At 41.2% G+C, this 24,312-nt stretch overlaps 1 protein-coding gene across 4 annotated transcripts in view; it reads right to left on the reverse strand.

Moving 5' to 3' along the window:
- Nucleotides 1-5,175, reverse strand: part of DNAAF9 (dynein axonemal assembly factor 9) — a 101,445-nt gene extending 96,270 nt beyond the window's left edge. The window contains exon 1 of one of the 4 annotated variants that reach the window (XM_037498252.2): nucleotides 1,333-1,626. In XM_037498252.2, coding sequence (XP_037354149.1) covers nucleotides 1,333-1,469 — 137 coding nt within the window. In that variant the 5' untranslated portion in view covers nucleotides 1,470-1,626. Of the gene's footprint in view, nucleotides 1-1,332; nucleotides 1,630-2,912 lie in introns of those variants that run through there. The other 3 variants (XM_054697502.1, XM_037498244.2, XM_037498232.2) reach the window with 3 other exon arrangements.
- Nucleotides 5,176-24,312: the final 19,137 nt, after the last annotated feature.

Here is a 24,312-nt window from a genome sequence, read left to right on the forward strand (position 1 = left end):
GGGATGAAGATCCTAGAACTCACATTTTACATTTTAAGGGGGTGGGAAGGATACAGAAGGGGAAGAAACAATATAAACAAACACATTTGTCATATAGTGATAAGAGATTGTGAGATCAGAAAAGGCTTCATCAAGAAAATGATTTCCATGAAGATCTGAAAGACTAAGAGAGCAAGCTATGCAGCAAATGCAAAGGCCTTGATGCAAGAGTGTCTCTGAGATTTGTGGCTGGAGCAGACTAAATGAGGAAGCGAACAGTAGGAAATAAAAGGAAACAAAGGGCAGAGACCAGATTAGTTAAAATCTAATCTAAGGTGAATGATTTGAATCTTTACTTTGTTTTTGGGAGCAGGGATGACTTATATGAGCTGACCTACATTTTAATAAGATCACTCTACTTGCTGTATTGAAAACTGATCAAAGGTAGAGAAGAACTGAACCTGGGAGACCAATTCAGCATCTACTACAATAATGAAGGCAGTAGATGGTTATTTCTATAGCTTATATAAGCTGAGACCTTATTAAGTTAACTTGTTTAAATCAGGAACAAATGTTCAAACTTTAGTTTTTTGGGGGCATCTACTAGTCTTAATTTCATTAATACATAATCCTAATTTCTTGCATTTCTGGGTCAAATTCTACCTGTGCTTGAAGCAGTACTGTTGTTTTACCATACTGTTAGCTTTCATAGACTATTGTTTCACTTAAGATTTCTGCATTTGTACTGTCAAGTACTAGGATCATGCCAATTTCAGATAACAACTGGAAATGTACTCAACATGCTTTCCATTTGTCTTTCCTGGTAACATACCTTGTGCCTATTCTCAACAACAGCATCCAATCATGGTTTACCCAGGAGCAAGCCAACAGGAGTCCTTTCTCAGGGATCTCCTATTTTAGAGAGAGAAGAGAAATGGCCTCGAGGGTCACAAAACAGGAAGAATGTGGACTTGGGGCTACAACAGTCATCTTCTCTGCCTTGGGGAAGGAGAAGGAAGAAAATGAAGCCAGGTAATGCGAAGCAGAAATGCAAAGCATGAACAGAGGTGACTATTCTCATAGCAGTGTCTTGGTTATCCAATGATTTTACACCAGAATTGGCCTGCTTCTCTAGGTAGATATCGTTTGCAAGAGAGAAGAAACTCCAAAGCCAAGTCATTATTGTGAAGCATCTTTCACCAGCTGCCAAACATAGTTCCTAACTATAGGAACTTATCTAAAATGGTTAATACTTGTGCCCCACTGCAATCCATGTCCACACCTGTTTTATGAATTGGGATACATAAGACACTCTACAAACTAAATTCAAGACCTTTAAAAAATGCTACCCACCACAAGTGGAAAATGTTATTTGGAAGTCTGTTCACTATATTCCAGTTTAACAACATTTTATTTTCCATTTTCATCTTTCTCTCCAGATTTTCCTCACACAATCTGCTCTTTATAAAGTCCGTTTCACAAGTCTTCATTCAGAAACCATGTACAATTACTTTCCATCACTTCTTTGATTTTTGAAAGCATACCAAATCTAAATGCATGTGGAATTCCTGATGGAAGCTTGGTATACAAAAACACCATTAGCAGAAAACCTGGGGAAATCCAAATAAAGTCTGGATTATTAAACTCCAAGTAAACAAAAGTTTACTAAATAAACTATTAAGTCAATATTAATTTCTTAGTTTTGGTAAATGTACCATGGTTACATGTAAGATGTTAACATTAGAGGAAGATGGCCAAGGGTTTTCAAGAACACATTCATCTATAAATCTAAATTTCAAAATAATACGGCGAAAACAGAAAGTGTGCCAAATGAGCTGACTTTTCCTCAAATTAGGGCTCAGAATCATAGATAACAGTTTAAAACACCCAAGTTGCAAGCTCTGCTTTTTCTTTCTTTTTTTTTTAAAGTTCAGGACAAAACCATTATTAATTTAAGCTATATAACTACTGAGCACATCTGCATCTCATGTACTACTCCCTCTCCAAAAGTTAGAACATCAGAGAAGAGTCCCAGAGCAGGAAATATTGTCAAGATACTATGTGCTATTTATGCCATGGTAGTTGCTAAGGAAGAGTCCTTAGTTCATCCCATGCAGAAGTGAAAAAGCAGGTAACTTAGATTTCTACCCCTGGGTCAGAAACAAGGTCAGAAGAGCTTAACTAGGCAAATCCTTTTTTTCTACTATAAGCACCACACCAGGGCTCCTGGGCTAGCATCCAAGCAAGTAAACTCGAGAGTGAAACTACATTTTCAGACATACAAGATAATAGTCTTGCTTTGCATTTTCAGTTTTCTTAAGGCAAGGACTATCTGCACAACAGCAATTATTACTTCCATAGATCTGTTAAACCAAATGAGAGTGAGTATTGGCAATCAGCCAGCAAACATCACCGGAAGAGTGAATTGGCCTCTGTGAGGCTGTATTAAAGTGCTTCTCTCTTCTGAACTCCAGACTAACAAACCTACTTTTATAACTAATTGGTTTCTTGGAGAGTCCTTTTAATCTGGAAATTCATGCCCTCTGTTGTTTTTGGTTTTGTTTGTGGTTTTTTTTTTTTTTTTGGGGGGGGGAGGGATGATTTCTTCATGCTACCAAACAATAACTACATGATATCTCTCCTGTTACAACTACAGATATCTGGGTCATTCAGTCCTATCCATTCCCTAAGGATTTTGGCTTCTGCATCACTGTCTCTTTTGCTTTAACTACTCCAGCTTAATTCATGATAATTCAATAGGCTCTGAGATAATTCTTCCACTATAATTCTTCCACTTCAGGTCCTTTAGTCTTGTTTTCCAGCAATGCTGTCCCCCATCCCACCTCAGTCACTCCCTCCTTCAGTGCCGACATCCAAGCAGCACAACACAGATGAGGGAAAAACACACAACCATGTTAATAACTGCGGCTCACCTTAAATTATGACAACACCAAAAGGACACTTGGTGCTGCCTGGCAATCCTAACATGTTTGCTTATTTGACTCTTCATTCCCATGCTCTTCTTTCCATCACTTCTTTCCCCTCAAACTTCCAACACTTCCCCACTCTTCATTATTAGCAGAAGAAGTCCTTCTTTAACAGAGTAAAGACATAATTGGAAGAGAACTTGTACTTTCTCCTGCCACCAACTTAACAACATATCAGCATTTGGGTCCATATAACCCACTGCAGATGAACGATCCACGCACGTATCTACCCTGAAGTCAACACGTCCGTTTATGTCCTAGATCCCATTCCCTCTCACCTACTCAAGGACTTCACCCCTACAACTGTCCTTTCTCTTCAATCAGTTTGCTCTCTGTACTCCATTATTTTGATGACTTAAAATATGCTATTTAATATCTGTCTACTTAAAAACAAGAACCCTCTTAATACTTTGGGCCCTTCCAGCCATAGTGCTAATAGTCAGCTCTCCCTTATAACAGTCCTTGAAACAGCATCACTTTGATTATACTCACTGTCCAATTCCTATTCTACTTTCTCTTGAATCCACTGCACCAAAAACTGTTGTCAAGGTCACCCACAACCTCCACAGTATCAAATCTAATAGTCTAGTCTTAGTCTTCATCAGTCATGACAGTATTTATCATTTGGTTTTCCAAGACTGTCCTTGATTTTTCTTACCTCAAAGATAAGAAACCATTTCTTCTCAGAATTTGGGGGACATCTCCATTTTTTTTCTCTTCTCATCATCCTTACCTCTAACCACTGAATAACCGAGGGTGTTAGATGTGGCCTCTTTTTTCTGTCTACATTTACTCCCTATATCTCTAACAAGCCCCATTGCTTTAAATAAAAATCTGAACATCATCAGCATATGGATGGCATCTCCAGTCCCAATCTCTCTTCTGAACTGCAGACTAACAAACTTACTTGCCTATTCAGTATCTCCTCTTAGATATCCATTAGGCAACTCAAAATGAACACGGCCAGAACGGAGCTCTATTTTTCCACAAACCTGTTATTCTCCCACTATTCCTGATATCAGTAAATGAAAACTCCACCCTTCCAGCATGTGAGCCCAAAACTGACTATACTTTCTTGCATCATTCTTCCTTCAGCCCTATTTCTTCCTCAGTACTTATTTCTCCACACTCTGTGTGATGATTTTTACTGTTTTTGTCTCTACTTACAAATGAGCTCTTTTGAGGACAGGGGTCTAACGTATTTGCCTGAATCCATAATGTAACAATGGGTATATGTTGGATTATTTGTATAAAGAGGTAGTGAAATTTAACTGTTAAACTCCCAAGCAGGAATGGATTCCTCTGCAGAAGAAGACTTAAAGTAGGAAAGCATACGTTAGCTATTTCCACAAGTTTCACTTGTTATTTCCACTTGTATTTCCTCAGTACAAGTCAATATAGCTACCTAGTTGGTAATAATTCCAAAATCTCAGTGACCTGAAATAACAAAGGTTTACTTCTTGCTCACCCTACACATCAAAAGTAGGTCACCTGGAAGATTGCTCTAGGTTCTAAACTGATAGACTAGCCACCATCAGGAGTACCATAGTCACCACAACAGAGGGAAAGAGATTGGGAAATGACACTCTAGAAGCTTTTACCATAAAGAAGATACACATTATCTTTGTGTACATTTCACTCACCAAAAACAATTGAGAAGGAAAATCCATGCCACTTCAAGGGGGTAAGCAAGTTCAACTCTAACACATTCCCTAGACATGGACGCCAGAGCTATTTGATGGACAGTACCAACACTACCACATCCTTAAAAAGAAACTTCTCGTTGTAAGCAACAGTCCTAACTCCTGATCTCTATTTTCGATCTGTGAAAGTAAACCCACTGATAGGAGAGAACATACACTTACAAAGTACTATCTATCGGTCTTTAGGAATGTAACTTCACCAGTTAGGCCTGCCTCTTTCATAACTCAGAAGTGAGAGAACAGGAAAGAAGCCAAATATGGGTGACTGGAAAGTGCTGAGTCCAATCCTGGTAGCAATGTTCAATGCCAAAAGTCAGGGAAAAACATGAATGGGTGAGAAAAGCCTGCTCAGTTATGTAAAGGAAGAAGAACTTGCACCAAATTTTTTTACCAAAGGTATAGAACAGCCAGGCCTTGGGATTCTCCACTCCCCTTTGCCTGCAAGCTAACACATTTCACTTAAACCATTTGATGGAAGAATCAGTGTACAGTTAGTAAAGTCAGCTAACATTCATCTTTAACATAAAAACACTACTATTAAAAAATGAAAAAAGCACACCGCCAAGCTACTACAAACATGGAAGGCAGTAATTTTTTAGAGATAGATTTTACTGGGGAAAAAAGTTGTGTGATTTTTTTTTTTCTCTAAAAGTCTCAGATTAAAGATTCCTTAACTCAAGATGATCTGGGATAAACCCCAAGTCTATACAGTGCCTAGATTTAACGGATGGCTACTCCAGATTCTAAAGTATCCTGTGCAGTTTTTGTTCTATATAAAGCTCAATATTTTCTAACAGTGAAACTGCCAGAAACGTTACCATAAGCAGCTAAACTCTTGAAACTGTAAAGCCCACAGGGAATTCCACTGAAGGGCAGTGCAGGACTTCAAACAAAATCACCTGCCAAATTAGAAGCAAATTAGGATTCCCAAATGCAACCCTAGGTATTTAACCCCACCCCATCCTTTATTCACTCAACAAACATGCATTAGTTGCTGGGGAGGGAAACAAATGACAGGAAGAGAGGGACTGGGCTCTAAGAGTTCTTGCTCTCCAAAAATGTGATTGAGTTAAAAGAATACAAAACAAAAAAACTGATAGGCTGTGCAAACAAAAAATTTCCAATACAATGCCTCAAGTACCATAACCAGGATACAGAAAAAGCCCCTTTATGTAAGTTGACAACCTCTTTTCAAGGAAACAATACCATATTTGACTTGCTATGGGGTCACAAGAGACAAAAGGCAAAAGCAAAACAAAAAAAACCCCTCTTCTGGCTTAATGACAGTTTAGCAGTAGCAAAGCTTATTTCTCTCCTCCCTTCCTCTCTACGGTCTCTGCCGCAACTCCTCCATCATTCCAACCTCCACACTCCACTGGCAGCCCCACACCAGCTGAAACACAAAGCCCAGAATATCAAGGTCAGCCTCAAAGGCACACGGAGCAAAAAATCAGAAATGATCTTCCGATATCGGACGGGGACCAGGAAACTAACCCCCCCTCCCCCCTCCCACCACCAAGATCACCCTCCCCTTACCGAGGCACCCTGGACCGTCTCTAGGATCAGGGGTCTGGGGTGTACCGCTTTCGGGGGGGCTCTAGGCCTCCTTTTTCTATCTATCCAGTTAGTTTTCCCTTGCATGTTCCTAATGACCTACACCTTCCCCAAACGTGAGCTCCCCATTGTGCAGAAAGGGAGAGTCTAAGCAGGCTGGGGCAGAGGGAGGTGGGCAAGACGCCACAGGGAAGACAACGAGAGTTGGGGGTGGGGTGAGGGTGGGAGCGGGGAGTGATGGGGGGAGAGGGAGGGAGGGAGAAGGACAGGAGAGTATCCTATCCTCTTTAGGGAAGGCACAGCCAAGGGAAAGGTTCCAGCCGAGACCTACTAGATAGGGGGCGTTACAGATAAGCCGTTTCTAGGGAAACCCATTTGGGGATTCTATGCAGGGGAGCAACTGTGTTTGCTGGGTGGAGGCAAATTTCCATAGGCAGCCCGTTCTGGGAGAACATTCTCATGGGGAAGGCACGTTAGGAAGCCACGGTGGGGTTCTCTATAGGGGAATCAGGGAAAAACGCTCGAGAGGAGGGGTCTCCACAGGGGAGCCATTGTGGGAACCTCTACACAGGACGCCGTTCTGCAGAAACGTTCCTCAGGGAACCGTTCAGAGAAAAATCGCCCGCAAAGACGCCATGTCGGGCCACGCCCAGCGGCGGAAGACGTCGCCGGACCCCGACAGCCCGCACCCCCCGGCCCTGCAGCATCTCTTCGCCTCGGCCCCGCGTACCTGACAGAGGCGCCCCGCGGCCGGGGCCGCCGGCCGACCGCGCGCGGGACAGCCCCAGCCGGTGCGGGGGGTACAAGTCCATGGCGGCGAGCGGCGAAGGAGGACGGTGCCCCCGCGGGGGTCGCTCGGGCCCGGCGGGCGGCTGCAGGCCCGCGGCGCTGGGGCGGACGGCGGGGTGTGCCGGGCGGGCGGGCGGGCGGGGGCGCGGCGCGCGGGGGCACGTCGGGGGCGGGGCCGGGCGCGGGCTGGAGCGCGGGTGGGGGCGTCGGGAGTGCGGGGACTGGGGGAGAACGCGAGCAGGGCCGCGGGGCCGCCGCCCTCACGTCGCACGGCGGCGGGGCCTGGCGGCGGGAGCGCCGCTCCCCAGGGCGAGGGCTACGCGCCGCCGCTCGGCCCAGTCCTCAGGCGCCGCATCGCGGAGCGCGATTCTCCGCGGCGCCCCCAGCCACGCACAAGCACGCGCCCGGGGCGGGGCCTCGCTCCCTGAGCCCGCCCCGGCCCCGCCCACCCCGCCCGGCCCCGCCCCCTGGCCCCGGCCTCCAGCCGGGCCCTCCGGCGCGGTCGGGGTCCCGGGGCACCCGGGGCTGGGCACGTCCCGGGAATCCTACTCGCTTCTTCGGATCTCCTGGGGCGGGGACCTCGCTGTTGTTTTTTTTTACCCGCTTAGCCACCCCGCTTTCCAACATCCAGCCGAGCCTAGCAGGCCTAAGATTAGCAGTGAGTGCCCCGCCCCGCGCCGGGCAAGGCGGGGGGCTCCCGGGGGGGCCCCCAGGGGAACCCTGCCGGTTACTGTTAAGATTAGGGTTCGACCCGTTTCCGACGGCGGGGCCGTGTGCCAGAAGCGTAATCCCACCGAGCCTCACTGTTGTCGCGGGTGAAATGGGGGGATTTCTTCATTGTTAGGGGAGCCAGGCAGCTCGTGTTTGATGCTTTTGTCCTGCGTCCTCTGTTGACTGTGTCGGGGTGTCTTAAATGTCTTGTGTTCATCTTTTTGCACCAATTACAAAAATTACAGCCATTTTCCCAACAAGGTAATTGACGCTTAAATCATTTAAATGGAAGCAGGAGGTGAAAATCCCTACAGTATATCCAGGTTTAGCTGAAGGAAGACCAGAAGAAATGACTATACATGAAAAGTACTCGTTTTTCATTTTTAAGAAAGGAAAAGTTTTTGGTGGTTTTTTTTTTTTTTTTTTTTTTTTTTTTTGGCTTAAGTTCCAAGTCGTGAACAAATAACGTCCATTATTTAGAGATAACCTCACATCAGTACAAAGTCAGCCAATCAGCGACAGCCGCACTTGAGGGGCTGTGCTGGTGAAACCAGCCAGTCAACAACAACTTCACTCCAGTAACTATGCTTCTGGAAGTTAGTAAATCCATGACCGCCCCGAGTTTCTCCAATTCAGCCAATCACTGGCAGCTCCCCCCTTCTCGGCAACAGCCTATCAGCAAGTCTGTCCTCTGCTGCCTACTCCAGTGACCACCCTAACGGTGCTAGGCCCCCCTTCGGTCCCCGGTCGCTAGGCTTCCCAAAACTTTATGCAAAATCAGCTCAGGCTTTGTTCAGGGTGACTGCTCCTTCCAAGTCCAGGTCTCTACTGCAGGCAGACAAGAATTCAACTCTTTTTGCATTGGATATTGGATTCAGTTAGATTTTCCCAAGATCATAATGAGCAACCCCACTTAAGATTCAACTCCCACGTATGATTAGTTATGACTTTGGACTCGTGACAAACACAGTGACGCAGCCATGACATTGATTTAATATGACCTTTTTTATTCTTGTGATGGCTGCAATTATCAAATTTTTTTTATGATTCTATGCATGTGCTGTCCCATGTGTCACATGTGCTGTCCCATGTGTCACATGTGCTGTCCCACCAAAACCAGTTTTAGAACATATTCATCACCCTAACAAGGAACTTTTACCTTTTCAACTGTCATTCTCCCCTTTCTTCGCAACCATTGCAACCTTAAGCAACCATTAATCCTTTTTTTCAATGAATTTGCCTTTTCTGAACATTTGATGTAAACGGTCCTTTGTGACTGACTTTTCATTTAGCATAGTGTTTGCAAAACTCATCTATGGACCAGAATTTCATGGTTGAAGAACATTTCATTGCATGAGCCTGTCACATCTTTCTTACCCATTTATCAGATGAGGGGCACTTGGGTTTTCACTTTTTACTATGTTTTCCAGCTAATGCTGCCATGAACCATCATTCGTGTACAAGTTTTTGTGTGGACATGTGTTTTCAATTCCCTCCATATGTAAGGAGGGATGGAATTGTTGGGTCTTACTATTACTCTATTTTTAACCTGTTGAGGTATTTCCAAACTTTCCCAAAGCAGCTGCACCATTTACATCCCCACAGGCGCAGTATGGGAGTTACAATTTTTCCACATCCTTGCCAACACTTACTAACCATTTCTTTTATTGTGGTCATCCTCGAAGGTCAAAGTTTGCATTTCCCTGATAATGGTGTTGAGCATCTTTTCATGTACTTCTTAGTCATTTGTGTCTCTTTTTAAGAAAAGTGTTAGGGACTTTTGCCATTTTTTAAGTTGGGTTATCTGTCTTTTATTACTAAGTGATAATAGTACTTTATATAAATCTAGATATATAATTTGCAAAATTTTTTCTCTTCAAATTCTGATAGTCCTTTGTAGTATGAATTTTTGAATTTTGACATTGACCAACATATATAATTTTTTCTTTTGTTGCTTGCTTGTGTTTTTGGTTTCATATCTAAGAAACCATTGCCTGATCCAAAGTCACAAGGATTTACTCCTATATTTTTTACTGTGACATAAGTATTTTGAGCTTGTACATTTAGGTATTTAATCAATTTTGAGTTAATATTTGTAGTTGATGTGAGGTAGAGGTACAACTTCATTCTTTTGCATATCACCATCCAGTTGTCTTAGCATCATTTCCTGAACAGATTACTCTTTTTCCGTTGAATTGTTTTGGGACCTCTGTGTCCATTGAATTGTTTTGGCACCTTTGTTGAGAATAAATTGTGTTCCCTATTTTTTATTTGTCTATATTTGAAACCCAAAATGCCAAACTGCAAGTGTGAATTTCATGATGTAATTCCTGAACAATGGACATTTATTAAATGCAGGAAAACTTTTGAAGCTCTTTCTCTGTGCAGTATACAGGCAATCATTCAATATTTAAAATGATGGAAGTCATATACAAATTAGAATACACTAACAGCTAAATCTAAAAAATGTGTGATCTTCAACTCTCCCAAAGAAAGTTGAACAACAAATTTTTTGATTAAGAGAAATTTAGATGAAGACAAAATAAGAAGTTGTGACAGCCTCCCACACTATATATTGTCATCAGTCTTTCAGCACAAATGACTCTTTGAATGTAGTGCTATCAAAAACATTTTCTAATGCCAAAATCACAAGCAAAATTTCAAATGCCAGGACAAAATCTACTGCAATAACTAAAAAATTTAATAACTCAGTTTACTCTTGGAGTGTTTATTAAAGCTCTAAATGCCTCATCTTTTTATGCCTCATCATGGGTGCAAGTAATGGCAACACAACACAAAAAACTTTCTTCCCTTTGTGCATAATTTTATTATAAAAAGACTTTCTTTTAAGCCCATTTAGAATAAAATCCCTCCAGATGAGGCTTCAGAAAGGAACAAATTTTTGCAGAGATTCTCTTGTTAAGAGTTAATGAGAGGGCCTCCCTGGTGGTGCAAAGGGTTGGGACTCAACCGCAGCCACTGCAGCACAAGTTCCATCACTGGCCAGGGAGCTGCCCACATGGTGCAGCAGAGCTCTCCTGACTTACCCACTGCTCCCCCTCAGCACTGTATTTCAGTCAGTCTGCCTGTTCTGTTCCCCACTCTGTCTCTGGTGAATCCTCTCACCTCCCACACCTCTGGCCTGTACCCCAGTTCTTGTATGCGTAAATAAATCTTTAAAAAAAAGTTAATGAGGAAATTTATATTGTTTTTGGTTGAGGTAATACAAATATTATGTTGGTAGATATTTGTGTAAAGGTGCAAACATTATTCATTCAGTTATTATAAAGCATTATGTAATGTAAAGCATGATTCCATGGAAGCTGTTGATGGTCCTGCACACATTTTTTGCATATGCTGCTCAAACAGCATCTGATGTTCTTTTAACTGCCTTTGATGTAATTGTCATGAAATTTTTCTCTTACACCAGCATCTATATTGTTCAAACTGAGTAACTAAGGGATCTTTGTGAGTTTGTTGGCATTCAGTATTCTTCATTTCTCTTGCATTCAGAAACCTGTTGGCTCTTTTTAACAAATGGAGTTAAGAAAATTTTTAGTTTACTTGAAGCACTAAAATCATACTTTAATTGTAAAGAAAAGGTCCCCCCAATTCTTATTTACTCTAAAAATAGCCCATAAAGGGATTCTTATTCATAGTTTACAATATCTCTTTAGTACTAGGATTATACAATTGAAAACAGAGTGTTACTGAAGCAATCCATTGCTTAAGATAACTGTTGAATACACTGAAGGAGTAATTGGTGAAGAAAAATGGATTCCTTCAAGTATCAAGGCTATTCTTTAAAAGGACAATGTGACTTATGAACAGAAAAAGAGATTATGATTTGAAATGGATAATTATTAAAGCACTTGCCATGAATACTTTTGGAATGTACTTTACCTATGAGGAATTTTGTTCTTTTCCATGGATATTATTAAATACTCTTCTAGTATGGGGACAAGTGGAACCACCATGTGTAATGTGGAAGAAAGGATAAAAATTGATGTTCTTTTTTTGTCAGTTAAAGACAGTAACTCTTTAACAGTTACTGTCCAAGCGCCTCCCCTGGTGGCGCAGCGGTTGAGCGCTGGGCTGCGAAGCTGCTGGTAGCCTCTGCAGCAGCCTCTGCAGTGCTGGTTCAATCCCCGGCCACTGGTGAGGGTCCCACATAGCGCACAAACCTCTCCTGTCGCATCCGCTGCTCCCCTCAGCAGTGTATTTTGTCAGTCTGCCTGTTCTGTTCCCTGCTCTGGCTCTAGTGAATTCTCTCACCCTCCCGCGCTTCTGAATGTATCCAGTGCTTGTATAAATAAATAAATAAATCTTTAAAAAAAAAAAGTTACTGTCCAAGAGATGCAATGTAAAATTGAGAAATGGAAAAGCAAATCATACTATGAAAGACTGCATGTGCTTCAACAAACCATATTTGAAGAGCAGTTTTCAGTGCAGTGCGTGTTCAGTACACTGACTCATAACACTGATGTTAGCATATTTGCTCATTAATGAATATTCATTATCAAAAGAACTAAAAAAGTTAAATGTGACCATTGTAGAAACTATATAATGCAAAGAAAATGAATATTAATTATAAGGAATGTTACAAGCATATTACACAAACTGAGAAACAAAGAGAACCAAATCATCAGAAAAACATAAAGGAAGATATATATTTTAGGTATGTGTAATTTATTTCCTATAAATAGCAAATACTTTAAAAATATATGTCCCATGCAATATTTTTCTTTAATATCAATGTACTGATGCATAAGTGACTAGATATAATTCAAATTTAACTGGGCCCCTACTTTTTATTTGCTAACTCTGGCAATCCTTATGGATGATCAGAGATGCTGTAAATAATTTACTTTTTGGGAAAAAAGATTTCCCCCCAATAATCTTTTTTTATGGATGTATAATTTCCTAACAATAGAATGTACAGTTCAATGAATTTTGACAAACATATACAGTTGTAGAATCATTGATCCTTAATCAGGATACAGAACATTTCCATGACCATAGGAAGTTCCCTGGGGCCCCTATGTAGTCAAGTTCCCCACCCCAGATCCCAGACAACCACTGACTTGATTTTAACGGTCACTGATTAGTTTTGTCTGTTCTTGAAATTTATATAAATGAAATCAGCATAATGATTTTGAGATTCATTCACCTTGTTTTGCCTGTCAATAGTTTATTCCTTTTTACTGATAATGGTATTCCATAGCTTGAACATTTATCTATCCATGTTCTACTTAATAGACATTTGAATTGTTTCCAGTATGGAGTTATTATGTATCAACTCCTATAAGCATTCATTTGTAAGACTTTGTGTGGCTATGTGCTTTAATTTTTCTCAGGTACTTAGGTGTGGAATTGGTAGGTCACAAGGTACTTTTATTTTTATATTTTTAAGAAACCACCAAACAGTTTTCCAAGGTGGTTGTGCCATTTTCCACTCCCACCGGCAGTATATGAGAATTCCAGTTGCTATATAGCCTCATCAGCATTTAGTAGTGTGAATCTTTAACTTTAGTCATTCTCTTGGGTATGTAGTGCTATCCCATTGTGGTTTTAATTTGCATTTCCCTAATGATTAATTATTTTGGGCACCTTTTCATGTTCTTATTTACATCTGAATGTCTTCTGTTGTGAAGTGCCTTTCAAGTATTTTTTCCTAGTCTTTAAAATTGGGTTGTTTGTATTTTACTGCTAAGTTAAAGGAATTCCTTTTATCTTTTGAATATGAGTCTTTTCCAGAATATGTGCATTGAGAATCTTTCCCCCTAGTCTGGGGGAGTTGCATTTTCATTTTCTTAGGGGTATCTTTTATGGAGCAGATTGTATTCCTTTTCATGAAGTCTAATGTATTATTTTTTCATTTAAGATGTGAATGAGATTAGCTTTGGTGTTTGGGGGTGTGGGTAGAGGGGGAGGAAAGAAGGTCCAGACCAGCTAAGAGACCTTACCTGGGATGATGTCTCCCCTCAATGTTTCAAATCACAATTTGAAAATACCAAATGATAAAACTTGAACAGATTCACTTTTGATTTTTTTAGTAAGGTTATTTCAAAACTGTCTACAGTGGTCTGGAAGGCTTCTCAGCAGAAATGACATTAGTGAAGAAGGTCTGAAAGATGAGTGGTGACAAAAAGCTATTATTTGAAAGCACACTATGTTCTAAGCACCTTACGTAAACTTTCATGGCAGCTAACCTCCAAGAAAACCCCACCACCCATTCCCTCTGCAATGAGCCTCACCTCCTATATTCATGCCTTTGTATAACCCTCTCCCATAATGAATCATTTGACAGAAATATGAGTATGGCAGAAATCACAATGTGTGAGGTCCAAAGCTTGGAAATAAACAATGCATGCAGAGCTCACCCACTCTAGAGAAAGAAAGGCAGCTGTCCTGTGAGGATACTCAAGCAGCTCTATTAAGAGATCTGTATGGTGAGAAGCTGAGGCTTCCTGCCAAAACCCAGCACCAACTTGCCTGCCATGTGACTGTCATCTTTGAAACAGATCGTTTGGCTCCAGTCATACCTCAGATGATTACAGCCCCAGCTGACATTTTGACTGCAGCCTCATTGGAGACCCTGTGCTTGAATCAATCAGATAACCTGCAACTGAATTCCTGATTCCTGTTTAAGACAACAATTTTTTTTTTCTTGTTATAAGGTACTTAGTTTGGGAGTCAATTGTTACGCAAGAATAGATAACTAATACACTCTCACAATAGTTCTATAAAGTTAGAATTAGGTATAGTTCTATGATGCAAATAAGGAAAGTGAGCATCAGAAAGGTTAAGTGACTTGCCCCCATCCCCAAATATCACAGCTGAGATAGCCAATTTCCTGAGTTTTCCTTGAACTTCTTTTATTTTCCTCCAGTGTTCCATCATCTTCTCTCAAAAACCCTCAGGCCTGCCCAGATTTACACTCTCCTGTCTATATCCTGATATCTGTCATTCCCCACTAAGCAAAGTAAATAAAATGCTAGCTACAGCAGAACTGGGTTTTGATTCTAGCTTGATCTTTCTCTAGTGCCCTTGTTCCTAACCATTAAATCTTCCAGAAGGGTTCTTCTAGGAAGAGAATAAGGGAAGGGACATTAGAGGTAGAGAAAACAACAAATTCAAGATGTGGAGTTTGAGTGACTCCAGCTGAGGGAACAGATGGACAGTGGTTCAGGATGGTTGCTGGGAAAGGAGGTGGTAGAGTGAGGCAGGAAAGGAATGGGTAGCTGGTAGGCAGAAACATGTAAGTCATGGCATTAATTTGCATTTCTTTAACATAAAAGACTTTAGCCAGGGGAGAATTTTACACCTGAATTTTCAAAAGACCCTTTGGTGGTTTAGCAGACACTGTTGGTGCTTCTTGGCATTTATTTCCCTGCTTGCTGGCCCACTTTCCCTGTTGTCAGGTTGCAAAGGGTGGGAAATGAACGCTTGCTGGAAGCCCTTCATCAATGACTGAAGGGAACTGTTGAATGAATATCCCTGCTTCTCACCCCTTGGGGTGCTTCTGGAGCACACATTCCACAGCATTTCTCAGGGTTCTTCAGTAGGACTAAGCTCCAATTGCCCACAGTGGTAACATGCTTGAGATTGTTCACCTCGTTAACTGCTTTCCAGTCCCTGAATCTCTTCCCCATTATCTTACTGGTTCTTCCTTCCCAAATAAGTTACTTGCACTCAAATGCTTATCTTAGGGTCTACTTCTGAGCGGGGGAGGGAGAACTATAAAGAAATAGATGGAGGGGCCTCCCTGGTGGCGCAAGGGGTTGGGATGCAACCTATGAAGCTGTCCACACCCTCTGCAGCACGAATTCCATCCCCAGGCCAGCCAGGGACCTTCCCACATGGCTCAGCAGACCTCTCCTGGCCAGCCCACGGCTCCCCTCAGCAGTGTACTTTGGTCATTCTGCCTGTTCTGTTCCCCACTATGTCTCTGGTGAATTCTCTCAACCCCCATGCCTCTGGCCTGTACCCCAGTTCTTGTTTGCAAAAATAAATAAATTTTTAAAAAATCCTTTAAAAAAAAAGAAATAGATGGAATAAGAAGTAATATGTTTCATGTTTATTCAAATGCTCATTAAAATTTTGATTCTTCCCAAATTACTCTATGAATTAAATGTAATTTCCAACAAAATCTTAATAGGATGTTTTTAATGGAACTTATAAAACTATGATCATTAATATCAGAGGGAAAGAAGAACAAGGAGAGGAAACTTGCCCTGTCAATGACAGGATTTAATATAAAGTTATTAGTAAGTAAGATTTACTATGAAGCTATCTAAACAGGCACAGAAGAGACAACACCCTGAGACTTGGTTGTAGAATAAACATGCAATCACAACACAGTGGAGGCATTGGTGGACAAAAAGTAATCCTGGGCAACTGACTATCCTTTGTAAAAAATGATTATTCTATTCTTTGTTTTTTTTTTTTTTAAGATCTATTTATTTATGCATACAAGAACTGGAGTATAGGTCAGAGGTGTGGGGGTGGTGAGAGGATTCACCGGAGACAGAGTGGGGAGCAGAAAAGGCAGATCTACTGAAATACACTGCTGAGGGGAGCAGCGGGCATTGCAAGAGAGGTCTGCTGCACCATGTGGGTTAGCTCCCTGGCCGCCTGCGGATCGAACTCATGCTGCACTGGTTGCCATAGCTTGATAGGACTGTCTTTAACATTTGGGCCATCAGGGAGACCCTCTTTGGTGTTTTTTTTTTTTTTAAGATTTATTTTATTTATTTATGCATACAAGGGCTGGGTGTAAGCCAGAGTTGTGGGGGGTTAGAGGATTCAGTACAGACAGAATGGGGAGCAGAACAGGTGGATTGACTGAACATGTGCTGCTGAGGGGAGCAGCAGGAGACACAGGAGAGGTCTGCTGAGCTATGTGGGTCAGCTCCTGGGCCGGGGATTGAACTCCTGCTGCAGTGGCTGGTGATAGCTTCATAGTGCTGAGACTTAAACCCTTGAGCCACCAGGGAGGCCCCTATTCTATTCTTCATAGAAAAGACTATGTTACATAGTACAAAATGAACTTCAGATGATTTAAACATGAAAAACAAAAACTTATTATTAGACAATGTCTTTATGATGTAGGGAAAGGGAGGATTTCTTAAATAAGACAGAAAAACCCAAAATATAATGAAGACTTTCATATTCGATTAAATCAAAATGCAAACTATGTACAAGGACATGTAGCATAACCAATGTAGCCATCCCTACTCTAACATGGTGAAACGTGTAAACTTTATGCTAAGTGAAAGAAGCCAGTTGTCAAAACCACATACTGCGTGATTCCATTTTTATGAAAGATCCAAAATAAGCAAATCTATAGAGACAGAAAGTATATTAGTAGTTTCCAGAGACTTGGAAGAAAGAGGAAATTGATGGTGACTGTTAATAAGTATGGGATTTCTTTGGGGGGTGATGAACATGTTCTAAAATTAGATTGTAGTGATTATTGCACAAATCTATATCTAAAACCCAATGAGTTGTGTGCTATAAATGAGCAGATTTTATGGTAGTTGAATTATTTCTCAACAAAACTGCTGTTTTTTTTAAAGCAAGTCACACACCAGGAGATAATATTTGCAATGAATATTACTGACGATCATATCAAAGAATCCTGTAAAGCAATAAAAGTGACAAATAACCCAATATAAAAATTCACAGAGAAATAGAATTGGCAATTCAAAAATGAAGAAACTCAATAGATGTACATAAAAATGCGTAATATCATTAGTAATGAAGGGAAAGAAAATCCAAATAATGAGAAACCATCACATTCATTAATTTGGAAAAAGAATTTAAAAGTTTGCATTTTTCAGTGCTGCCAGAATATGAAAAAAATGGGAATTCTCAAAAACTTCTGGTGGATGTATAAATTTATATAACCACTTTGAGTAGAAGATAGTTATATGTTTCTACAACCCAGCAATTCCATTTCTGAAGAACTTTTTCATATGGGAACATGTGAAGAAAATTCAAAGGTGTTTATGGCACATTGTAATAGCAGAATTTGGGAAGGATGACTGAATATACACCAATCGGGGATCAAATGTGAAATACGAATCAAGTGTGATCTATTCATCTAATGTTATAAAACAACTAAATGAATATGGATAAATCTCAGAAACACAAATTTCAATGAGCTATAAAAGAATACCTGCAAGAAGATACCTGTATTAAGGGCCTCCCTGGTGGCGCAAGGGGTTAAGACTCAACCTATGATGCTATCCATAGCCTCTGAAACACGAGTTCAATCCCCAGACCGGCAAGGAAGCAATCCACATGACGCAGAAGACCTCTCCTGTCTTGCCCGCTGCTCCCCTCAGCAGTGTAATTCAGTCAGTCTGCCTGTTCTGATCCCCACTCTGTCTCTGGTGGATCCTCCCACCCCCCCATGCCTCTCTGGCCTGTAACCCAGCTCTTGTATGCATAAATAAAAATAAATCTTTTTTAAAAAAATACCTGTATCAGTCAGGGTTCCCCAGAAGACCAAACCGTTTTATACATACATATACATATGCATATACATATACATACATATACATATATATCTCCACATATATAACAATCATCTATACACACATACATATATTTAATACACATATACACATATACATCTCCAAATCTTATACTTTAAATCATCTCTAGATTACTTGTAAAAACTAATACAAAAAACCCCCGCTAATATTATGTAAATACCATGCAAACAATTGTTATATTGCATTGTTTAGGGAATAATGATGGGAGAAAAGAAGTCTGTACCTGTTCAGTAAAGATGCAACAGCAACAGGACTAAGTAGTATGTCTTTTTGATCATCTGATTCATTTAATAGGTACATGTGGAATCCCTGGAGCAGAGAGCTTCTTTCATTTCTTTCTCACCACCGTCACTTTTGTCCCCTTGCCTCTTTCTTGCTCCCCTCTCTCTTAACCTAAGTACCCTCACTTTGTTTATTAATGTCCACTAGTTTTTGTATTTTATTTTGTCAAATTGTCTACTATGAAAGCATGTCCTATTTTTGTCTTTGTCATTGTGACCTGCTTTACCACACTTAATTCCTTTAAACTCCGTCCATTTGGTTGTTAATGGCAGCATTTTATCTTTCCTTTTGGCTGACCAGTACTCCACGGTGTGAATATACCATATCTTTTTGATGGGCATTTCGGCTGTTCGGTAACCTCACTATTATAAATAGTGCTGCAATAGGGCCTCCCTGATGGCGCAAGGGGTTAAGCACAGCACTATGAAGCTGTCCGCACCCTCTGCAGCATGAGTTCAAGCCCTGGTCAGACAGAGAGCTACCCACATGGCACAACAGACCTCTCCTGTCTTGCCCACTCCTCCCCTCAGCAGTTTATTTCAGCCAGTCTGCCTGTTCTGTTCCCCACTCTGTCTCTGGTGAATCCTCTCACCGCCCCCCCCCCACCTCTGGCCTGTATCCCAGTTCTTGTTTGCATAAATAAATAAATATTTTTAAAAAATAGTGCTGCAATAAACACTGTAGAGCATGTCAAATTTTTGCATTGATGGTTTCATGTTCTTTGGAGAGATCCACAAGAGGGGATTGCTGGGTAATATAGTATTTCTATTTTCAGTTTTTAAAGGGAAATCCAGATTGCTGTCCATAAAGGCTGTACCAGTTTACATCCCCACCAACAATGTAATTGGGTTCTTCTTTCTCCTCATCTTCTCCAGCACTTGTTGGGGTCTCTTTAAAATGTGCCATTCTGGGGCCTCCCTGGTGGCACAAGGGGTTAATTCTCAGCACTATGAAATTATCTGCAGCCACTGCAGCACAAGTTTGATCCCCGGCCAGGGAGCTGACCCACATGGCATAGCAGACCTCTCCTGTCTTGCCCGCTGCTCCCCTCAGCAGTGTGTTTCAGTAGATCCACCTGTTCTGCTCCCCACTCTGTCTCTGCTGAATCCTCTCACCCCTCTCACAGGCCTACACCCCAGCTCTTGTATGCATCAATAAATAAATCTTTAAAAAATTAAAATAAAATGTGCCATTCTAAATATGAAGTGGAATCGCATTGTGATTTTAACCTATATCTCTCTTATTGGAAGCCATGAATAATAATTTTTTCATATATCTATTGACATGGGTATAAAAAGATTTTGAAATTGAGGAATCCCAAAATTCGCTGTCAGTGAGCTGGGGACCCAGAAAGCCAATGGTATAGTTCCAGGCTGAGTCCAAAGGCCTGCGGACCAGGAGTGCTGGTGCAGTCATCCATATTAAGGAGGTCAATTTGCTTTCCTCAGTCTACTGATTCAAATAATAACTTCATCCAGAAACGCCCATATTATTTAACCAAATATATGACCCAGTCAAGCTGCCACATAAAATTAACCATCACAATACCTTTAATACATATTAAAATAAACATACTTGAGATGACACTATGTACATTGCAGCAAGCAAGTATAAAAACATGATAGGCACCGGTGAGATGCAGCTCTCCTGCTTGCCTGTGACTGCAGTTGTCTGTCTTTTTCTTTCTCCTTTTCCTAGTAAACCTGTCCTTTTAAAAGGTAAATAAGTAAATAAATAAATACATAAGTAAGTGATTGTGGTTGTTTCTGAGGCTGGGGATGATGAATTTGGTTCATATATCTTCATCTTCACCACCTAAAAAATAAACCTTTTATTTCTTCAAAAGATTTGATTCAAATATAACAGTAGATGAACATTTTCTCATTTAGGCAATGTGTGGTCAAAAAGGGAAATTGAGCTCAAACTTTTACTCCTGCTTCCTCCCCAAACCTCACTAAATAACAAAACTCACAAAGACAAAGGTTAATAGGCATTGAGGCAACTTGGGTTAGTGATATTAAAAATATTTTAGACATTCTTACCTGGCATAGGAGAGGAAGAGGAAATGATCCCATAATTGGAAAATGGCAAAATTATGATTGACAGATTCCTGGTATGCCAGGAAGCACCTCAAGCCCTGTTTGAATGAAAGCAGAACTTCCTTTCCTGGAGAATGCAATTCTATTGCCATAGTGTATCTAATGAATCCACAGCATTGTAAGAACAGAAGTTTCATCCTATGTAGTTATAGTTTAACTTTTCAAACCAATAAGCTGTATGGTTTCATAGCCTGGTTGTACAGGTAAACACAGGATTTTATTGCCCAGTGGGAAGTTAACTGGTTATAAATCTTACCTAGTAAATTGTCTTTGGAAGTCCTTTCATGAACACAAATTCTGTTTGTACACACACACACACACACAGAGTCCAGTTTTTCAAGCATTAGCAAAGCAATTTTTTTGTCTGCCTGCTGTCTCCTTCCTTAGGAGTTAAACAAAATTTTGATAAATGCTCACAATTTCTTGGTTTCAGAGTTTCACTTTAATATTGCTTTCCATTTTCTCAGTTCTGCTAAGTAGTTAGGAGTGAGACAAAAAGAGGAAATCCAATTTGTGTCTCAGAACCCCAGAGATTGAAAATACCGCATCCCTCGGCAGTTGGGGTGAGGGTTCATGCTGGAAACCGAGAATATGGTTGAAAATCTTAGTCCTTCCCCCAAACAGAAAACTAGAGTTTGTCATTTGGAAAGAATGGGCCCCAAAGCTCTTAGCTTAGGGAGATCAGACACAGATGAGGGAGAGGCTACTGGAGTGGACACTGGGGATTTGAGAGAGGCCTGCATTTGAACAGAGGACCCTGGCATCATCACCTGCTCCAAGTCAGCTGATTCTACAGAGACCCACTCTCTCCTTTCTACTCAGATAGACACCCCCTTCTCCCAGGTAGAAGAGAGGAAGAGCCTTCTTTAGAGAAATTGACCAACCTAGAGAATACCTAGAGAAATTTAAACTGGGGTGGGTCCCCCAATGAAGCTTCCAGGTCACTGCCCATCCCCCTTACTATGAAGCCACAATCAATAAACTTTTACCTACAAACACAAAGCTTCAATTCATATTGTATATGAACAGAGAGCCATGGGTCATGTAGCATGGAAAATTGCTAAGATGGAAATCAGAAACCTAAACAAACAGAAAAAATGGGCCTTGAAGAAATAGAGACAATGAGAAAACAAAAATACTTTTTAAATATACTAAAATTGGGCCTCCTTGGTGGCACAAAGGGTTAAGCACCACACTATGAAGCAATCCGCAGCCTCTGCAGCACAAGTTCGTTCCCTGGCCGGACAAGGAGCAACCCACATGGCGCAGCAGACCTCTCCTGTCTTGCCCGCTGCTCCCCTCAGCAGTGTGTTTCAATCTGCCTGTTCTGTTCCCCACTCTGTCTCTGGTGAATCCTCTCACCCCGGCACCTCTGGCCTGTACCCCAGTTCTTGTATGCATAAATAAATAAATCTTTTTTTTTTAAAAATAAATATACAAAAATTGATGTTCCTGGAGAGATTAAAGAAGATTTTATATCATAAGATGACATGAGGATGTTATATTTAAAGAAGAAACATTTAATAAGCATGAAAAGAACCTTGAGAAATTAAAATGTTACAGCCAAATCTTTTTTAAAAATTAAAAATTTGGAAAGTGATACTGAAAATAATCTCTCTAGAAAGGATAAAATGATAAGGAGGTAAGACAGGAGAAAAATATACAATAATTAGAAGGGTCCAGGGCCTCCCAGGTGTCGTAGTGGGTTGAGCGCAGTGCTGTGAAGCTGTCCACAGCCTCTGCAGTGCCAATTTGATTCCCGGCTGGCCAGGGAGAATCCCACATGGCGAGGCAGACCTTTCTTGTCTCGCCCGCTGCTCCCCTCAGCAGTGCTTTGGGTCCGTCCTTCTGTTCAGCTCCCAACATTGTCTCTGGTGAATCCTCTCACCCTCCTGCGACTCTGGACTGTACCCCAGCTCTTGTATAAATTAAAAAAAAAAAAATCTTAAAAAAAATTAATTAAAAAAAGGGTCCAAGAAGTCTAATTCCTGTCTTCCTTTTTTTTTTTTTAAGAGATTTATTTATTTATGCATACAAGAACTGGGGTACAAGCCAGAGGTGTGTGTGTTAGGGGGGTTGAGAAGATTCACCAGAGACAGAGTGGGGAGCAGAACAGGCAGATGTACTGAAATACACTGCTGAGGGCAGCAGTGGGCGAGACAGGAGAGGTCTGCTGTGCCATGTGGGTAGCTCCCTGACCAGGGGATCCAACTTGTGCTGCAGAGGCTGCGGATTGCTTCACAGATTGTGTCTTAACCCCTTGCTCCACCAGGGAGGCCCCTGTCTTCCTTTTGGATCAAAGTCCAGACAGGAAAGCAGATCCCAGGCAAATTAGTTCAGAGAAGAAAATTAATTTAAAGAATTCAACAAAATGGAGCAAAAAATTTACAAGAGCCAGGTGAGACTACCCAGCTGTGGCGAGAAGCTGCTACTAGGCCTAGGCTGGAAGAAGAAGGTATCAGGTGATGTTATAGGAATCTAGGAGCTGGAGTCCTTTAGCAGGAATGAAGTCGTGTGGGCTACTCCCAGGAAGCTGTTGACCACAAACAAATAGGGTTTATCCAGGGAAAAAACAACAGACCAAAGGGCAGACTGGAGAGTACATTCCTCTGGAGGCCCATTGCACTTCCTAAAATTCAAGGCTAATAACCCACTAAATAACCTCTAACGGACTTCCCCCTCAGTTTACAGCAGGAATAACATTATTTCCTATGGGAAGCAAGGCTTCTTGGGTCCTGTGGTGTGCTGCTCCTCACACATGAGCAATTTTTCTAGCCTTCTTACCCAAATTAAATAGGGTCCAATATCAGTGTTCACAAGTTCAGCCCTGCCAGAGACACCACCCAAAGCAGAGAGAATAAGGGAGTAACTCCCTGCTTCCACTCTTCTTACCAGCTGCCAGGGTCTCCCAGAGGATCAGGGAGCCTGAGAACCAGCATCCTATAAGCAGAGGAGGGATAAGCAGGGGTAGGTGTGTGAGCAAACAGGCACTTTCCCATCACACCCTTGAAATATCAGTTAAATTCCGACAAGGGTCGGGGCAGAGGAAGAGAGAGAGAGAAAGAGAATAAAAGATGAGATGAGAAAATGGAGGGAGGAGGCTGTCAAGGATATCATCCAATTGCTCAGAATTGAAGGTCATGTGTTTCTACTTGGAAAGGTCTTGATGGAAAACTAGCACAATGAATGGGTCTTAAAATATAAATACAGAAAATTAATATAAACTGATGTTTAGCTTAACATATAGATGGATAAATACAAAAGTAATGTTAGAAACAAGTAAGAATATGGGCCATGTTTCTAACAAAGTAAAGAAGCTTCAACGGGAAAGAAGCCCAGAGAACTGATAGACTGAGAGAAATGGTCCTGATGATGTAGCTGGAGTTATAATTCTAGTTGTGGCTTAGGACAAGCCTCTAGAATTCTTAACTTTGTTAGCCAACAAATTGTCTTTTTATGTGAAATAGGTTAGTTGAGTTTCCACCATTTTCAATCAGAAGAAGAATGCTTAATAAATCCCCAAATGATAGAAGTTTGTTGGTCTAGACCCCTTAAAATTACAACCTTTCAGCAATGAGAAATTGTATAAACAAAGTAAAAGACAACTGGTAGAGCAAAATAAACTATTTGTAGCAAACAATGC

Source organism: Talpa occidentalis, unplaced genomic scaffold (genome assembly GCF_014898055.3).
Source record: "Talpa occidentalis isolate TD23 unplaced genomic scaffold, MPIMG_talOcc4v2.1 talOcc4.10, whole genome shotgun sequence".
Classification (NCBI taxonomy): Eukaryota; Metazoa; Chordata; class Mammalia; order Eulipotyphla; family Talpidae; genus Talpa; species Talpa occidentalis.